Source organism: Aulonocara sp. 'chitande type north' Nkhata Bay, linkage group LG14 (genome assembly GCF_057382095.1).
Source record: "Aulonocara sp. 'chitande type north' Nkhata Bay isolate Kocher_YH1m ecotype deep benthic linkage group LG14, A_spYH_male_GT1.1, whole genome shotgun sequence".
Lineage (NCBI taxonomy): Eukaryota > Metazoa > Chordata > Actinopteri > Cichliformes > Cichlidae > Aulonocara > Aulonocara sp. 'chitande type north' Nkhata Bay.
Genome location: NC_141357.1, coordinates 36354825 through 36374834, shown reverse-complemented (window position 1 = coordinate 36374834; position 20010 = coordinate 36354825). Strand labels below are relative to the sequence as shown.

Below are 20010 nucleotides of genomic sequence, written 5' to 3'. Positions count from 1 at the left end.
CATTCACGAGTTCTTCCATGTAGATCTACATACAAGATATGATTAAAAACCTATAAAATCAAGCATATAAAAGCTGAATCAGATGCTTAAGAAAGGTTCAGTGTTGCAAATGCACAATCACCCACAGTATGAAAGACGTGGACAAAGACATCACCCAGGTTCTGTTTTAAAGCATCGACCTGAGTGTTTGCACTGTCCTCATGTTGGTGTTTAAAAATCAGATATGACGAGGGAATGTTGTGTCTTTCAGTTGTGGGTAACAGACATGCTGTCCATAATACAAATGGAAAAGTTCAGCAAAGACTCAAAAGATTCTCTTCTGAGTGTCTGGAAACCCTTCTTGGAACACTTTGCGAGGGCCAGATTGGACTAAACTGGACCCAGATTTGTAAACTCTCATCAACTCCAGCTTTTGGTGCTCTATCCTGTGGTGTTCTGTGAAGTGCATGTTTGCTTGAATTAATTGTTTTTTCTGGAACACATCTGAGACGGTCTGTTTTTGTTTGTTTTGGGATTTGTGTTGGTTTATATTTTGAAAATGTGAAATAAAATAATAACAAAAAAAAATCAAATATGATAAACTTCAGCAGATCAGACTGAGAAACTGAAGACACTGCAAGCTCCAGGAATGAGTCATTAGTCAGTAACTCAAGTGATGAATGAATAAATTACTAAATTAACTTCATGCTTTATTCAGTTTGACCTGAAACTTTGTAAAGTAACGAACACCCGAAGTCTTTTCACAACCAGAGGAGTCGCCCCCTGCTGGCCATTAAAAAGATGGCAGATTTGAGACATTTCCATTTTGTCTTCACCCTAAGACGGTTGAACCCATGTTTTACACCGTCTATGCCCCACCCAACTTTCAGTGTTATTTTTAAAGTGCAAAACATGCCTTACCTTTCTTGTTCATGCGAAAGAAATGTAATGCTATTGGCCAGGAAAGAATCGCCATCAATGACACTGCAGCCACATGTAGGTAAGGTGCTGTGACCTAAATATAAAAAGAAAGCGACAGCACGTAATAAACATAACTGTACAAATCTCTCTGCTAATATTTATGACTACAATAATAACTGTACAATGTTTAATAAACTGTGGTTAATTATTTGAAAAAAACAAAACCAAACAACGAATCACTCCTTGCTGTGATTGGCTGGTGTGGCTCACCTGCAGAGAGAGGAGGAGAGTCTTCCATTCTTTGCTCCAGAGGTCAGAGAGGATGGCGGTGGCTGTGACGGAGAACGCCAGCGTCACCACAATACCAGACTGACAAAGAGAGGAAGACGAGAAAATACAACGTATGTGAGTGCACACCAACGGAGACCTGAAAAACCAACACTTCATGCTCTTTTACATTTCTGTATTTATACCTTGTGGCTCCAGTGAAGGTACAACCTCTGGCCCTCAGAAAGCAAACACACCGCCAGCACCTAAACAACAGGTGCAGAACAGGCTTAGAGTGTCAGACATTAATATTCTTAATATCCAATATCTATTAATATTAGCGTTTTATAAAGCTGATTAAAGCAACCATCTGTTAAACCTTTAACTTCAAGAACTTTAAAAAAAAATAAAAATAAAAATTTATTTTGTCCTGATTTTTTTCTTATTATTACATTTCTTTCATGTGTCCAATAAAAACAGTCAAATCTCTACGAATTTGATCAAAGCCAATCTTCAAAGCAGAAAGTCAACTGTTAATACAGATTTTTCTTTCACATGTTTTATATAAAAGTCTTACATAAGTTTGTCACTCTAGAGAAGAAGACAAGCTCCTAAATGTCAAACGACCTGCTGATGGAGCCCGAGGCACAGTGCACACTTGTGTCTAATAAAACGCTTTGAAGAACTCCAGTTAAAGTGAAAAAAAAACAAACAAGTAATCTGTGATGCTTCAATGCTTTGCTGTTATTGCATAACTGCAGGAGGGCACAGGTTGGTAACAGGAGAGCAAACAAACAGTCAAGTAGGTCCCAATAAGGTGTTGCTGAAAACTTGCTGAACTTTAATAAGAACATTGTTGTAGCTGTAATACAAAGGCTTTCTTGGCAGCTCCAGGGAATTAAAGTGGCAACCACTATTTTCTTTCTTTCTTTTTTTAATTGGTTTTCTATTACATTTCCAGGTTCCAGACGGGTTGAAATCTGAAATCGGTGTTCATACCAATAGCAGAGCGATGTATGTGAAGAGAGCCGCAGCAACAATCAGCAGGACCAGAGACCAGGGGAACCAGAACCCAAGATTCCCAAAGTTAAACCTGAAGATACAAAAGGACAGAAACAAAACTGTAGCAGCAGCTTCATGTCTGTTTAAAGTGTGCTTCATGGTGTGTTTGGTCAGTTTAATCCACACCAACTCTGAACAAAACATCAAACAGTCATCAACTGTGGACATTTATACCTGTGGACAAAAACTGCAACATTTCCTGGAGACAGTTGTCATGAATCTGTAAGTGATGTGTTTTATGCATATTTTGTGTGTGGAGCACATGTTTAACCAGATAAAGCTGGAACAGAAAAGCTCTTTAAAAGCAGCAACAGTTGTATTTTTTACTTAAACAATGTTTTCTTTGAGTCCTAACCAGCTAGGTTTTGTTACAAAAAAAATAACCAGTTAATGTAGTATTGTGTTGCATTTTTCAATACAAGTTCAAAGTGTGAAAATCAGTGACGATTGAATGAACTCCCAAGATGTGTGTCTTGCTCATGAATCAGTGCATATGAGTGTACTTAGACTTATGAACAAATGTTGTGGGAGATTCAAATGCTTTATGACAGTTACAGCTGCTCAAGTTGTCTTTTTCTGACTCTGAAAAACGTTTCACTGACGATTGATTTTCAACTTTATTTCCTCCAAACAGCTCTACTCTTATGGCTACATCCCAACTCCATCACATAAAACAATGGATGCACTAAAAATTACAACAAACACTTAATGAGCGGTTGTGAAACTGAAGCGTACAATGCAACCCAGAAATGGAGACGTCTTCAAAGTAAAAGTTGCATCTTTTGTGACATTTTTCTTTCAGCAATAAGGGACAACTTTTACTTTGAAGGCAAACATTCTCAGTTACTAGTTTGCATTTTCTCTACTGCTTGAGTGTTTGCAGACATGTCATCTGTGTTTTTAATGCAAACTATGGGCAAAAGTGACAATCTTCTAGCGACCAAAGCCATTGCAAAGGTTTTTGGTCCAGAACCTTGTTTGGGACTGATTTCACCCAGCAACAGCCAGCAACCTTCAGCAACCATTTGCCAATCAGTTGGAAAATAGAGAGTAAAGGTTTCCTCTCCAGACATATGTGCCTGAGGCAAAACATTAATGTGTGAGCACTTGTCAGTGTTTGTCAGTGTGCTCAGTACGAACCAGTCAAAGTCATTGTAGTCGTTCTGGGCTTCACTCCAGAAATAGAGGAACACAAAACTCAGGAAAAAGGTGAGGATCAGGAGGCCAAAGCTGCCACACTCCACCTGTAAAACACACAGAAGTTCAATCAAACATCCCATTTCTACTCCACAAAAGAAAAAAATCAAATATATTTGTATCATACTCCGCTAGCTCCTGGTGAAGATGTTAAACAGTTTAAAGGCGAACTCGTTTTCTCGGGGTAAAAAAGGTTTACATTCATATTTGGAGCACAAACTCCCTGATGCTGAGGACGTATTTTATTACCAGGTGCAAATAGAACCACTAAATATTAAAACCAGCTGACAGAGCGTATGCACATACTGATATTCTTTCATAGAAAAAGCAGTCAGAGTCAGCAGGCCAGACTGAGGAGAACCGGCTGGGTAATCAATACTCTTTGCACAATCAGCAAACTAACCAACAATCTGCTTGTTGCAGACGGTGTGTGTGTGTGTGTGTGTGTGTGTGTGTGCACCTTGCTGCAGCAGCACTCTCCCGGCTGTGCCCGGGCTCTTTGGTATCGTCTCCATTGGCAGCCATAGAGGCCAGCCAGGCAGGAGACAAATGGCTGGTGTTCATACCTGATACAGATACAAAAACACTCAGGATGACACTTTCCTAAATACAGCATTCAACATATTAAATACATGTTATGAATGAACTGTAGTCCTACAATTTTATTACAAATAGGCTTTGAGCAACACACTTTACTGTCATTTCTGAGAAGTGTTAAACTGGACATTTATGTTTTTTCTGTCATGTACTATTACAGGGGTGAATCTTCATATAGAACATGGACAAAGCCTATGGGCAGGTAACCTCTGCTATCCAAAGGAACAGGCTTCAGACTGGTCTCTTTGGCCCCCCACCCCAAATCTTGGCCTTCCACCCACCTACTGTTCAAACCTGTGTTTGCCAGAAGGGACAGAAGAGAGTCAGGAAGGACAAGACAGGAGCTAAAAGGGCTAGTCTTTGAAGCATCGAGGCCCAGAAGGTTTGTTTTCAAATGTTTAAAAAAAAAAAAAAGGGATCATGCACAGTAAGGGTCAATGTATAAATGTGCCAGATTTAGCTTTACATCTGCAGCCCCTGACAAGTCGATGGCCCTTACAGCATAAAGAGTAAAAGAAAACTAAAAACACAAGAGCATCGACTCAAAAAAGAAAAACCAGAAAAGAAAAGCACATAAACGTGAGGATGTACACAGTATTTCAAATCGTGACAGCATGTTTAATGATCCTGTGACCACTGTGTTATACTGTGTCCAACTGATATGATGAAAAAGCATTATTTTAATCTAGGATTCATACAAAGGTACTCCAACATGAAAATACTGAGCTGGAAATGAGCAAAGAATAGTGCAGGGTGTGAAATAATCTAATCAAAATAATGTTGAGTGAAAACCCAGATTCACTAACATCTAAAATTAATAAATCTTTGCATGACAATGTGCTGGTTGCTCGAGATTTTACTGAAATCAACGAACTGCCAGCAACAAACATTTCCTACAGTAAACACACAGGAAAATAGCACAGTTTAGATGATGCATTCAGGTTATCTTGGTACATAAATAAGCTGTGTGACTCATCCTGTACAGATGGTCATACTTTAGATCGAACAGTCCTCCATGAAAACAGTGTAAAGCTCATCGTGTACAGACAGGATGTTTGAAAAGTTATTTTCTGATACTTTAAAACAAATTAAGTTCAGCCCCGAGGAACCAATGACAATTAAAATGGTCTAAATTCTAGATTTGAAATCAGGGTGTATTTTGTTTTAGTGAATGCCTCTTTGTACCAGTGTGTAAAAATAATTCAGGACACTCCATTCAAGCTACTTTAGGCTAACCCTGTCTGCTGTTTACATTTTCTGGATGTGTTTTATTTTTAACTTTGCAGGCTCTGTTAAACCCTCATAAAAAGTGCAGCTGTAACAAAATCTGCTGCTGAGGTTGCCTTGCCTCTCTTTCTTCATCTCTAAACTGCTCAGCTTTAGCTGTCTCTCTGATGTACTCTAATGTTATCCTGGTCACTCCCAATGAAAATCTTAACATATTCAGCCTCTCCAGGGCTTGCAAAATCGCTAGCCCCGGGACGTCGGGCTGGTGATTTTGCGAGCCCTGCTCTCCACTTCCTGTCTTTTTGTCAGTCCCAAACATCATAGCAAGTCTCACTACCATCTTGTAAACCTTCCCATTCACACTTGCTGATATTCCTGTGTCAAAAATTGCCTCTAACATGTGTCCCCACCATGTCTCCACCCTGCCTGTTCGCCTTACTTGTTTACTGTCAGTTGCTCTGCATGGTTGACCCAAGCTATTTAAACTCATCTTCCTTCACCATCTCTGCTCCTCGCATCTTCACTTTTCCATCTGTCTCCTTCTCATTTAAACATCTTCTGCCCAGCGTCTCTCCTGTGCACACCTCCACCTCTCCAGGCTCTCTTCCACCTGATCTCTGCAAACATCATATTTCAGAGACCTGACCTCATCAGTCAGCCTGTCCTGTCACCACTGTCCTCATACATGTCCTGCATCACCATCACACACTTCTCTGCCCTAACTTTTTCCATGACTTCCTCATGAAGTACCACAGTTCACCTCTTGGCTTCCTTTATATGCTTTCTCTAAATCCACCGGACCTTGGTAAATAATGATTAGAAGCTATATTAACTTACAATGTTTCCTTCAAGATCAAGGAAAGATGACTAAGAAAAAAAAGAGGTTAGAGGCCATTTTTTGGACTATTCAACTACAGTCTGTATGTACCACAGTGAGTGTAATGGTGATGGTGTTTTGTACCTTTGCAGCAGCTGCCGCCGCACCACCTTTAGCTTCCCCAGCTTCAGTCTGGTCACGGGCATACAGTCAGCCCCAGCCCAGCATCACAGGGAGAGACAGAAAAGGAGAGAAGACATGTAGGACAGCGAGAGGGGAAAAGCTGGATTTTTGGCCACCAAACTCTTTACCTAAGGGGGAGAAAAGAAATCTCAATTTAAAATGTATTCACAGGAAGAGTAGACTCAGCAAGACAGCATGTGAGTGTCCTGGTTTCATTACTGTGGCCTGCTTAAAGTAACCCAGAAGATGCAGATCAGCTCACAGAAATACACACTGACCTGTATTTGATCTACAGCTCAAACATGTGATTTATGATAATCAAATGTCCTACATGCTCAGCTAATCTATCACGCCACATCTGGAGCAGAACGACTGAACTACACCCACAGAAGAAGAACAAGTCTCTCTCGCTCCATCTACCCCTAAAGACAGAGTAATGGCAGCAATTTTTCAGGGGGGTTGGAGTAGCATCGCTGTAAAGCTGCACCTCGTTCACAGTCACGAGCTGTGAGTAGCAACTGAAAAGAATGAAGTGACAGAGTTTCCTCAGCCTTAACATATAAACACAAGAATGGACTCACTTCACACTGCAAGCTGTTATTTCACATGACATTACTTCAAGTTTCTGGAAGTCGCTTCCTGCATCACTTCTGTGTGGACAGCCCTCCACAGATAGCTGAGGAGTTTGGAGATGAGACATTGCTCCTTCATCTCAAATAGAGCCAGGTGAGGTGGTTCATATGTCTTATAAGGGTGATTCTTGACACCTGCCTTTGGAGGTTTTCTGGGCACCCAAAAAGTTGCAGGAAACCCGATGTAAACCTCGTTCAATAGATTAAATATGGCATTGAAGTGCAGCTGGGATTTCCCAGAAGAAAATGTTTTGTGGTGAAGGACATCTAGAAAATCCCATTTCACCTGGTGATACTGCAGCCCTAATGTGGACATAATTGATGGATTTATTTAAAAATTAGATGTGTTCCTGGATCTGATAAGACAGCTTCTTCCACAAGAATGAAAACAGTAGCTCAAGAAATTTACAACCAGGTTTGAAATTCCTGATGTGCAATTCATTTCAGCCAAAACTATTCTGCTCTATACCACACAGTAATGTGCAGTAAGCACTGAGCACCCTTCATTTCTTTACATTTTGCTTGCAAAATGGAAATAGGTGAAATAAGATGACAGTACTTTATTAAAACGTGCTAACATAAGCAATATATTTTATACTACATACATCCCCATCTTAAAATGTGCACAGTTCAGTGTGTTGTTTGTCATTTCCATTTAAATTTTTGTGACTGAAGTCTGTTACTAGACGACCAGCAGACTTATCGCACAGCTCCCATGGCAACTGTGACATCAGATATTATTACTGCAGTGAAGAGGATGATGGAAGGTGGGGCAAACAAGAAAGGACCAGATGGAGTGATAAAGGGAAGAGTGAGGAAATGACAGGGTGAAAGTGTGAGAGGGAAACCACGATTAGGCGTCATCAAAGCTGTTATGTACAGAACATAAAAGCACACAGAGTCCTCTGTCCCACACTCAGTGAATTGTGCAGTTCACAGTGAGCACATAGTACATTCAGAGAGACGCGGAATATAAAAACAGGAAATGTAAATATCTGGCGAGGGAGTCAGCACCCACATGCTGTCATTCAAGCAAAACCTGAGATACTGAATGTGTTGTGCTGGAATTGCCCACCCCTGGCCTAGAACAACTAAATGGTTTTGGCCATTATTCATCAACTGTCCGGGGAGCACATGTTTTATGACTCATTCATTTATAAGTGTGGTTGCCTTAACTGGGAGGTTTGTGCCAACACAGGAAATCCATGCAACACGTGTACATGGATCAAACATGTATGTGTGGAACTGCAGAAATTTAGACATCACTTTCAAATGACCCTTTTTGTACCATCTTTTATTATTTTTAGTTTAGTTGTTTTAAAGTGTGGTAAATGGGCTGGTTCTTATATAGCGCTTTCCTACTCTACTTGAGCACTCACAGTGCTTTATATCATTTCACACCCATTCATACAAGCACTTTTTTTCTTTGCTTTTTTTACTTAAGTGCTTTCTATCTAACATTGACACACATTCATACTCTGACGGACGTATCGGAGGACAACTTGGGGTTTGTAACTTGCTCAAGAATATTTGACATGCAGACTGAAGCAGCCAGGGATCAGACCTCCAACCTTCTGAGTAACCAATGACTTGTGAGCTTTGTGTCACAGCCAATGGGAGTAATAATAAAAAGTATAAATAAATAAACAACTAATCGTCTACAGGCACCGCAATGGATTCACACCAGCAGCTGTTTATCTGGACCGGCTTACTGCTAACAGTTAAATTGCAGAAGGATTAATTGGTATTTTAGTCCACAGACTGTCTCCCTTCACTCTGCAGACAGCTCTGTTTCTATAGGCTTACATAACTAAACCATTGTTGTCTAAAGTTACTCTCAACCCACAGCCTGTCAGAAAGTTTTAACACCCGATAAAAGTGTTTTTTTCTTCTGTCTGTTGCTGGGTTTAGGACCTAAAGTGCGTCAGATGTGAGGCAGGTTGTGACGTGAAGAGAGCACTACCTGAGCTCCTGAGGTAAAAAGTAGGGTGCACTTGTTAAATTTAGGAGGATAAATTCGCTGCCCAACGAGTGAGGACGCACAAAAGTGGATCACGGGAAAATGTGCTGCTGAGGTTTTTCAATCTTTATGTCAACCTCTCCTTCCTTGGCTCTCTTTCTTTGTCTTGACACAGTTTTCCTTCCACATTCTCCCCCATCACCTATCCATCTGTCAGTTCCTCTTTGTCTCAGTGCAGATTTTGGATTGTGGCCAGTGCCTTAGCTGCAGGACATCCAACTGCACGCATGGACAGCACTTTATTTGGCCACAGGCAAAAAAAACTTCAGCTGAGGTCACCTCACCTGCCCACACACTTTTCTATTTATATTTATGCACACTATATCAACAACGACACTACAGCACCAACTTTTTACTTTCAGGTGTTGTAAAAAACTGTGTTTGTCAGTAAGGCTGTAGTTTGATGTGTAAAGACAGGTAAGTCAGATAAAGTTCTTAGAGCTGTGCGTTTTGTTTCACAACGACGCTCTCGTTTCGTTATTTAGTCCTGCAGCTCTTTACTTTTCTCGCTCCTTAAACATCCCAGATCACTCTGTCACACTATGGTATGTCTGAATTATTTCCTTGTTAACTTATTTTAAATCTTATTTAACATGGAAGATTTAGAAGTTTAGCATAGTTTCCATAACATTTGACTATAACCTTCTATAGTTTCACATTTATCATCCTTGCAGACAACCAACACTGCCTTTTTTGGTCAAAATGAGAGAAAACAGAAGGAGGGTGTTTCTGTCTGCCATTTTCATTTTAAATGTCAGCCTAATGAACCTGGTCACGGTCACGTCGAACCCTGAAACAGCTGTAATCACTGAACTGCTGCAGCGCCACAGGAACAACACAACGCAGGTAAAGAGTCTGTGTTTGACACAGCTTCAGACATGCAGCACTGCTCTGATCCCAGTGACAGCAGGAAAGGTGGGAACCTCACCATATGTGCTGCTGTCTGAAGGGGACTGAGCGTCTCTAAACAACAGTTTTTAACTAAGACGCTCCGACACAAGTTACACACCTAAAACCCGTCAGCACAGTTCTGTACAGCAAAGAAATGTGGTTTCTATTTTGTTGATATGGTTGATGTTGTGATGCCTTTCGAATGCCTTGTCAGGCTTCATTTTAGATCTAATGTTCAGGCATTAAAGCGTGAACAAAGGGGTTAATACTCTACCCTACACACACTTAATACATATTAAGTGATGATGTATTAATCCTGCTTCAGGTTGGATGAGGCTCTTGTTTTTTTATCTTGTCATGAGCTCCTACCAAAACGAGTTAGTGGCCATTCTCAGTCGCAGATCTGTAAGTTTTTAAAACACGAGGTGTACACTACAGCCAGAAGGCTCACTGGATCCCAGATATCAAATATTCGTAAGCCTAAGAATTCAATCCCTCTCAGGCTGATTGAAATTTCAGTGTGGGTATTAATCTTTATGGATGCCTGGACGTTAAATTTTACTGTAACACCTGTTAGAACAGCTACACTACATTTTATTGGAGCTGAAAAAGCATGGACCATTTTTACCTCTCAGCGGTGCCTCATGTTTGCTTGGCTTTAGAAAATGAAACCGCATTCAGACCCGGAAATAAATAAAGCTGGGCATACACTGTGAGAGTTTGGGCCCATTTTGAGACGATTTTCCAGTCATGTGACCATTTTGGGGATCGGCCCGAGTTTCGCCTTAATCGTGTGTTGTGCATCGTGTAGTATACATGGGGTAATGAGAAGCGATTAACACCTCACGACCAGCTCCCAATCAGCAATCGTATGGTGACAAGAAAATCAAACCTGTTTGAAATCCTGGTCGCCCCTCGTGAAGGTATCGCACTGTGGAAGCAGTGCCACGGGCCGATTTAACGCAACCTTTCACACTGCGCATACGCAAACACAGAAATGGAAGTGAAAAAGACGGAGCAGCACGCCATTTCAGCGTGTGTGCAGTTGTGTATAAATGCACAATGTGAGCACTCAAGTCACATCAGAGCATCGGGCCGTATAGTGTGAGAACATGCATCGTGACCTACAAACTTCTAACCCCTGCCATTCAGTCGTACAGTTTGAGCTGGAGCTGAATAACGCGACTGAACCCGCCCCCCCCCAAAAAATGCATAGTGTGTGCCCAGGTTAATGATGGAGAAATGCTTTAACGTTAAGGATGAAGATGGCTTAGGATCTGATGTGGATGTTATAATAATACAGTTTAAGCAGCAGGTGTTTAACAGCAGGCCTTAGACCAAATCAGCAGCAATGAACTGCAGAAAACCAGTGAATGGAGAAGAAATTCTGGTGCGCATTTTTCACTATAGCCTAAATTTTTACACCTAATGGTTTTCCAATTAGCTGGAAAACCTAGAACACATCATCTTAGCATATCTAACCATGATTTCCTCGTGATATTTTAAACGCATAATAAAAAGCATTTTTAAAGTGACCATAACGTATACAAATCACATTCAATCGACACATTTTGTTACTACAGAGAACCTTTGCAAAGCACCACCAGTAGAAACTATACGTCATCGTCAACATTGCACATCATTAAATAAGGACTTATTAATTATATATAAACCTTGCAGTTACAGCAGATCCTACTGACCCAGAAAAACATCAGGAAGCATTCTTATGATTTACACGAGTGTTCCAGTTTTCAAAACATAAAAATAAAAAACTTTGCTCCAGTTTCCCAAAAGGACAAATCATTGAAAGAGTTTAGCAAACAAGGTCGGCCTTCTCCTCTGCTGAGACAAAAGGCCTGATATTTAGGGCAAACACAAAGGACAAAGTTATCACTCAAGGACCTTCTTACTTGTACTTAGACTTCTAACAATTGCTCTCATGTTGTACACAAGAGTCTAAATTTACCTAAAGTGTGATCAATAAGAAATTTACTCTGTGGATAGTATGCTGCTAAAATAATTTAACATGCGTATTTAAATGTTTTGCAGCTGTGTGTAGATTTACTATGACACCAGGACATTTATGAGAGTCACAGCTTTGTTTTCCATTAGAGATCTCTTTACTTACAGCTTCATTAGTATTGGCATTATGCTGACACACAGTCATTGTGTCGTACTGATTGTTTTGTTGTTTCCAGCTGCTGAGTGCAGAGTATTTACCTCTGAGGTGTTCCAAAAAAACTGATACTGACCATAGAAAAATAATCAGTGATTGTAGGAGTTTACCCCATAAAATGATGATAACATGAATATCTATGAATATCAAGCTTGCCACATGTTTCTGACCATTTTTGCCACATGCAAATGTAGGCATCATAACTTGCAAACAGTCATTAAGTGCCAACTTTTTTCCACATATCAATTGTGTCAAATGTGCTCCAGTGCTAATACATGTGGGTCTGTATAATTTTCTCAGCAATCCTGCAAACCTTAGTCCTGGCAGGTTTGCGTCCTTGTGTCTCTTTTTAGTTTCTTCAAAATTTAAAGATACATTTTAATGTTAAAGCAACTCTCCTGCTCAGACGGTTCCCTGAGCATCTCTATAACAGCTATGTGAGAAAAATTTGGGTACCCAAGAATAATTTAGCATTTAAGTAGCATCTTTGACACCAAAGCAGGTTTGCTAGAGTGGAGTGCATATATCGGTTAATCTCAAGATCATGTGGGGAACTGAGGTTGCTGGAAAAAGAAGAGGTTAGTAATCTGTTGTATTTCACTTTGCTGCTTGCCGTCAATACATCTGACCAGATTTTTGGCTGCCACAGGTGGGGCAAATGGTTAATGAGGACAAATCATAACCTGCCTGGGGCACCAAAACACTGAGGAATATATTGTGTGAGCTGAATCAAAAATGAAACGATTATAAACTAACCTGATATATTATTTAAAAAGCATGCATTGCATTACTGAGAACAAAGAGTTATTAGATAAAAACACAACATGGATCTTCTGTTTAATCTGAAGTGTCCTCTAAACCAGTTAATGCTTGTTGCTCCTGTAAACAAACAACTGTGATTTCAGGGCGTTAATATGCATCAGGCTAAACTTCAGTGGTCCCTTTAGGGAATATTAGAAGTGGAAATGTAAAGCAGGTCAGCTGAGATTATCAGAAAACCACAGAACCACTTTTATTAATAAAACAGCTGCTTTACTGAAGTCAATATTGTTGGGATTTTTCCTGCATAGAAAATATTTTGACGTGAAAATCACCAATGTGGTTCATTTTCTGTAAACCCAGTTTTGTTTACTATATAGCCAGAAATACCAGGAAGATATAAACACCTCTGTTAAGTGTGATTGCCCGGGATCATTGTGTTAACTAAATGCAAACCAACCAATCGTGCTTTGGAGTGCATGAACCTCCTGTAGGTTGATTTGAAGTTTAGTTTTCAGGAAGAGGCGATTGCATACAAAGTCTATGCAACGAGGTGGCTGTCACGCTCTGTGACTTTGTTGTTTTGATGCCTTACGTTATGTCATTCAGAGCTTTTGTGTATTTTGGTATTATTGTTGAGAATCATATGTTCTAATGAGTTTTATGTATTTTTATGTTTTTAGAGACTTTGGTTTTATTTACTGTTTACTGAAGAGTGTTAGATTGATTTGGATTTCTTTTCATTTACATTAAATGAATGTAAATGGGCGATCGGGGCTCAAGAGTTGAGAGTTCGTCTTGTAATCGGAAGGTTGCCGGTTCGAGCACCGGCTCCCACAGTCTCGGTCGTTGTGTCCTCGGGCAAGACACTTCACCCGTTGCCTACTGGTGGTGGTCAGAGGGCCCGGTGGCACCAGTGTCCGGCAGCCTCGCCTCTGTCAGTGCGCCCCAGGGTGGCTGTGGCTACAATGTAGCTGCCATCACCAGTGTGTGAATGGGTGGATGACTGGATATGTAAAGCGCTTTGGGGTCCTTAGGGACCAAGTAAAGCTATACAAATACAGGCCATTTACCATTTTACATTATTATTTCTGTATTCTGATGTTTTATTTTTCTAGAATTCTAGTTTTTGGTTAGTGTTTATGGATTTTATTTATATTTGATTCTCTGAATTTTCTTTGTATTTGGTTGAGTATCCTTAACAAAACAGGGCGCCACAGGGAGAAACACACAGCATGAGGGAGATCATGACACTGACACAGAAACACAGGGCTTAAATACACTGGGAAATAACAAGGGGAATGAGACACAGAAGGAGAGCACAGCTGGGGGAAATCAGAACTGACGAGACAAGGAAGCAAAGTAGGATACACTCACATGAGACACAGACCTTCAAAGTAAAACAGGAAGTAGCACAGACGCAGACTTGACTAGGGGAGACAGAGCAACTAAGAAACAGAACAACAACAAAGAGACACAGAGGGCAGCTACTAAATACTCAGAAAACTAAACAGAATACAAGAAAGCCAAACCAAGACGCTAGACTATAGAATAAACTGGGGCAACAAAGAACTAAGAGCATAATACAAAAACTCAGACACAAGAAACTCAAAACACTGGGTCACCGGCCCAGGACCGTGACAATTTCCTGCACCCCTGTTACTTTAGTTCCTGTTTTATTTGGTCTCTTGTGCTTTTCTATTAATTTTAGTTCCCAGAAGTTAATGTATTATTAGTTTGAGCTGTGTTCTCCTGTGTGCGACCTTTTGATTACCTTGTGTTTGTGTATTTACAGCCATGTTCTTCCCTTTAGTCTTTGTCAAAGTTTGTTTGTCTTCTTGTGTGCTCTCTGCCTGAAATGTATTTAGCTGCCTTCTTCTATGAACTTTTGTATTCTTGCAAGTAAAGGCTGTGTATTTACTTTTGGAACCTGCGTTTCCGGGCAGCACGGTGGCACGGTGGTTAGCACTGTTGCCGCACAGCAAGAAGGTCCTGAGTTCAATTCCAACATCAGGCCGGGGTCTTTCTGTGTGGAGTTTGCATGTTCTCCCCGTGCTTGCGTGGGTTCTCTCCGGGTACTCCGGCTTCCTCCCACCGTCCAAAGACATGCAGCTTGTGGGGATAGGTTAATTGGATAATCCAAATTGTCACTAGGTGCGAATGAATGTGAGCGTGAATGGTTGTCTGTCCCTGTGTGTTGGCCCTGCGACAGACTGGCGACCTGTCCAGGGTGTACCCCGCCTCTCGCCCTATGACAGCTGGGATAGGCTCCAGCGCCCCCCGCGACCCTGAAAAGGACAAGCGGAAGCGAATGGATGGCTGGATGACCTGCGTTTCCATTCCGGTCATGCAAACTCAGATACCGAAGTGACAACACGAAATGTGTTTTTGCACGAGTTGAAGTTTTGTCAGACTATATTTGGATTTTTTATTTGTTACTTTAGTTACAAAAGCTGGGATTTTTGTGATGCTGCTGACCATCGGAAATGGAAGACAAGCTTAGTGATTCTCTTCAAAGGCAGTGGGAAAAATTGCAAAACGTCATAATAGCTTCTGAAAATGTTATTGTAACATTTCTGTTTGTCGTCCTCGTCTTGTTTGCAGATAGGGGCACATATTTGTGGGTTTTCAGTGCAGCTGTATTCGTGTGAGTAATGTAACATGAAACTAATTATTAGCCAGGTCAAACTCCTGTTTTCTCAGGCAGGTTTCATTAGACAAACCTCGCTTTCTCCTGGCTAATGTCAGATTACCCACAAACACTGACAAATATCTTGGTACCATATGTAGCATCTGGCTGTCCAAACAGCTGTGCTGGGGGCTAGTCATTTGTTAACGTAGTGATTTGTAGACTTCATTTCTACGCTAACAACTTTACTCACTGAGCTAAAGCATTCACATGCAGGCATAAGGAAATACAATTTAAGTTTCTGACATATAAATCAGTTGACAGCTGCTAGAGACACCCAAGAGACTAAATGTTTAAACTACTGCCATTAGTTCAAATATTGGCAATAAAAGAATATTTAATAGATTTAAAAAAAAGTGTTTCACAAAAGACAAACAAGGAAATCGTGTCTTCTTTTTGTTGTTCCTGTTTAATGACACAGGCTAAGAGAAAACAAATGCGTTACAGCAGTCCCAATGCACAGCTCTTTTTGCTGGAGACACCCAGCAGTAGAGCTGACTGCAAGTGGTCCAAGACTGGGGGTAAAGTCGAAGAGAGGCCTGCTGGGGATGAAAAATGCAATCACAGAGCTGAAGGCTGCCTGTACAGAGTGACTTCATCTGTAAAACATGATGCAGCAAAACACACAAGACTGGAGGAGGAGGAGGAAAAGGTGGAGGAAAAACATTGCGACTAAATGTGCAGACAGTGTGGAGGCGAATGTCAACATGTTCCTGATAGAGACATCTGCACATCTTGTTCTTTCTAGATTTTCATTTCCTTCCTTCCTGATTTCTCTCACGCAGCCTGTGACTGACACTTCAAATATGTGAAAGAAAAAGGCTGTTTTATGTCTCTGTACAGCAGTTGGTGCTTTAGTAGGGCTGTGCCCTTCCATGATATCTTCTGCGATAACACTGACTTAATAAAATATTGTTGCTATAGCAATGGCATGTATTCATGTTCCAAAGTGCGCACAACAAGACAAGCCCAAGTATGTCTGACAGCAAGGGCCGCATAAGCCTCTAATGACAATTCAGCACCTACAAATTGATTATATAAAAAAAAAAAAAAAAAAAAAAAATGTAAGAAAACAGTTTCTGCTGTTTCACCACTTGGGGATGAAAAAGCACAACACAGACTAAAGCCAGACGACGATGGAGGAGATACAAGCAGCTGGCGATGTGTGACCCGAAGGGTAACACATAAGTCCACTGAGCTTTGCTAAGTGCACTTCATATAACAGGAGGACCAAACTGTGCAAATTACCAATGTGGTCACGTGGTGGAAAAGCAGGGCTCTAAGCAGCTGATTAAAAAGCTCAACCCAAGACACAACATCCCAGATTTTATTATGTGACAGTGTTGTGCAACTCCTGAAGTGTTACAAAGTGAACATAGTTTTGTTATTGTTGAACTGAAGCGTTTAAAGGAGTTCTTTTATACAGAAATGTTCCTGGGAAAACACCAACTAGGCTGCTTTTGTGCTTACATTTGACTTATGCTGTGTTACTGGATATAATGCTGTGTCAATACTACTGCACTACAGCGCTGCTGCTGGCACCTCGATTCACACCTCAAATTAGGAAGTGTGTCATCAGTGACAGTACACAGCAAAATCTCCAGTGTTAATTCAACTCCTATAGTGTTAAAGTTAACACTTTTCCAGTGTTTATATAATTCTCACTGGTTTAGAGTTAAAGTAACACTTTGCAAAGTGTTATTATTTTAACTCCATTGTAGTGTTAAAAATATAACACCCATAGTGTTAAAATTTCACTCTGTATGGTGTGAAGTGTCTTCACTCAGAGTGTAACTACCTAACATTTATAGTGTTGTTTTAGGACACTGATAAGTGTTCACTTTTACACTGGCTTGGGTTAACTCTTTTCACTGAGGGTGTTACTACACAACAACTATGGTGTTATTTATGACACTTTTAAGTGTTTATTTTCACACTGGATTGTGTTGACTGTTTTCACTTAGAGTGTTATTCTGTAACTTTTACAGTGTTATTTTGGCACTTTAAAGTGACATATATGAGCTTTTAAATACTAGTCTGTATTAATTGTCTGAATACAAAAATGCATTAAAGTGCAATTACTGTATGACTACTGTGTTACATTCAGTGAAAGTCCTTGTTAAGTCCCTTTACAGGATAAAAGGAGAAAACATAAAATTGGTCACATAAGAATTTTAATAAATATTAAATTCCAAGCACCATACAGCATACGTTCACAACAAAAATAATGGCACAATGTACAGACCATCATCATCACCATAAGCACTTTGCAAATCAAAGGGCTTGTATATTTCAATACAGTCTGCTTTAACAACATCTTTTTCATCCGTTTCAAACACTTTATAAGCATGGCAATGTTCACTGAAATTTTCAACCACAAGCTTCTGAACTATGAAGTAGGTGTGACTATTGACCAAAACTATTGTTTTTATTCTGCAAAACACCGGCATCTCATGTTCAGAACCACAACAAATGACCAATCCTGTTCTGTACTCAGTCCCATTAATGTTAACCCAATTAGCAGAGAAAGCCTCTTCTGCAACAGCAGGCAAGCCTAGGGAGATCATTTCACTATTTTCCTCACTATCAACATCAAATGATTTCAAGGGCCCATACTCAACATGGCTTAAAGGACATGTCTCCCACTTGTATGCTATGGATGTTTGATGTTTTTTGGCAAGTGACACTGTGATGTTCTTAAAGTTCTTAAGGGTGTCTTTGAACACCCTATGTTTAGCCTCACCTCTCATGCTCCATACATGCAATAATGGCCCAATTTTTCTGATGCAAGTTGGGTAGTGCAACATAAAGTGGTGTTTGGGAATCATGTTCCTACCTGGATACAACAATTTGAACAAGTCATGATGTTCCATTGTTAAATGTTTTAGAAGCACAGTCATGCCATGTGTAACAGATGGAGAGAATATGATGTTAATTATTTGCAACAATAGCAATAGCATAGTCCAGTTCTGATTTCCTTCTGGCACAATATCACCAAAAATTAAAGGAATGTTTCTTATCAGACAAAGAGTCTGAATGGAGTTAAGACCTATACTATTACCACTACTGTCTAAGTTCACCCTTGTTGGACGATTTTTGCTCTCCAAGTAGCCATAGTCAAAAGCATAGATCCGTGACAAAAGAGCAGGTTTCGGCAGAAAATTGTCTGACAGATATTCCAACAGTAACTTTATCTCATATTGTGCTACCCCTTCGAGAATATCATGCATAATGTCCAAGGAAAAGTTCTGGCAAACATGAAAGAATTGAAGAGTGTTCAGTGTAGAATTCTTTCTTAAGCCAAACACATGTAGCTTTTGAGGATCAGATTGCAACTCACTGCAGTGCATTTCAAAAAGTTCTTTCCCTCGTAAGATGATCTTTGGATCATCCTCAGTATACACACTCTGTGCATCCTGTTTTGCAATTAAACACAAACGACAAAAGTAACGTCCACTGAAAGACTCAACAAAACCCAAAATTGAGTGCATCCCCAAGTTGTCCCCAGTTATCTGACATATAGTGCCATGGACCTTTTCAGATGAGAAGGGTAAATCAATGCCATGGCTCTCCAAAAACTTTATGTCATCAATCAGAGGCTGTAAAATAGGATCAAAGCCGTATTTTTTCACATCTTCTGCATGAAACAATGCAACCAAATGAATGTTCATCAATGCAGAATTTAACTTTGGAGGCAGATTTCTGAGGACAAAATAGATTGCACCAACTTTGTGAACACCACGTTTGGAACCAAGTGGATTAGCAGTCTCAAAGTCATCATAATAAAGCTGAATTTGCAAAGAAGTCTGTGGTTTTGAAAACAATGGATGAGACTTATAGTAACTCCCATCACAAAAGTCTTCATATCTGTCTTCTTTTGATACACATGGTTTAGCAAGCAGCTCGCAAATATAAGAATTGCGACATATAAATTTGATTGTTTCCAAAATTGGAATGTACACAAAAGTGTCTTTTACTGGTACCTGGTCATAAGTGCCTGATTTTTTATTTAACCTTGTATCATAGCGTATTCCTAAAGTCTTTTCCACTGGATCCACAATTCCCCATTTTTCACGGAAATATGACTTTCTTTTAGCTTCAGTGTCGAACTTCTCAACTGGATTGTCAAAAGTCTCAAGACATTTTTCCACTGGAGATCTAACAGGATTTTCTGTTGGCACAACGTTCAGTACTTTATGTTTAAACTCACAGTGCAGTCCATCAGCAAAATCTTCCAAATCACAAACAAGTGATGACACAAAACTATTTGCCAAACCACTACCATTGAGTTTACCAATAATTTTAGTGCAAATTGCTTCAGAATTTTTTTTAATTCTTTGACCTGACCCATTGTTTTCAGAACACCCAACCTCTAGGCTCTGAGTAACACTTGTTCCTGCAACTGCTATGTCTGTATCTTGTAATCTGTCAAAATCAGCTTGAAATGACTCTGAGGGTTCTGCATCACCACTTTGACAACAATCTTCATCATGAACACTATTTAAATGTTTTTTTAAACCAGAATATGTAGTGAACTGACGGCTGCAACCATCTTGTGAACAAGCCAACTTAAATTTGGTGCTTGGATAAAAA

General features: G+C 40.1%; 1 protein-coding gene across 2 annotated transcripts in view; it reads right to left on the bottom strand.

Moving 5' to 3' along the window:
* LOC147315147 (glycerophosphodiester phosphodiesterase 2-like) overlaps positions 1-20010 on the bottom strand; it is a 46015-nt gene that overhangs the window by 16072 nt on the left and 9933 nt on the right. For both annotated transcript variants that reach the window (XM_086262402.1, XM_086262401.1), the window contains exons 2-8: positions 6212-6378; positions 3887-3992; positions 3370-3473; positions 2167-2260; positions 1374-1433; positions 1171-1269; positions 901-994 (exon numbers count right to left, since the gene is read on the bottom strand). In XM_086262402.1, coding sequence (XP_086118528.1) covers positions 901-994; positions 1171-1269; positions 1374-1433; positions 2167-2260; positions 3370-3473; positions 3887-3992; positions 6212-6273 — 619 coding nt within the window. In that variant the 5' untranslated portion in view covers positions 6274-6378. The remainder of the gene's footprint in view (positions 1-900; positions 995-1170; positions 1270-1373; positions 1434-2166; positions 2261-3369; positions 3474-3886; positions 3993-6211; positions 6379-20010) is intronic.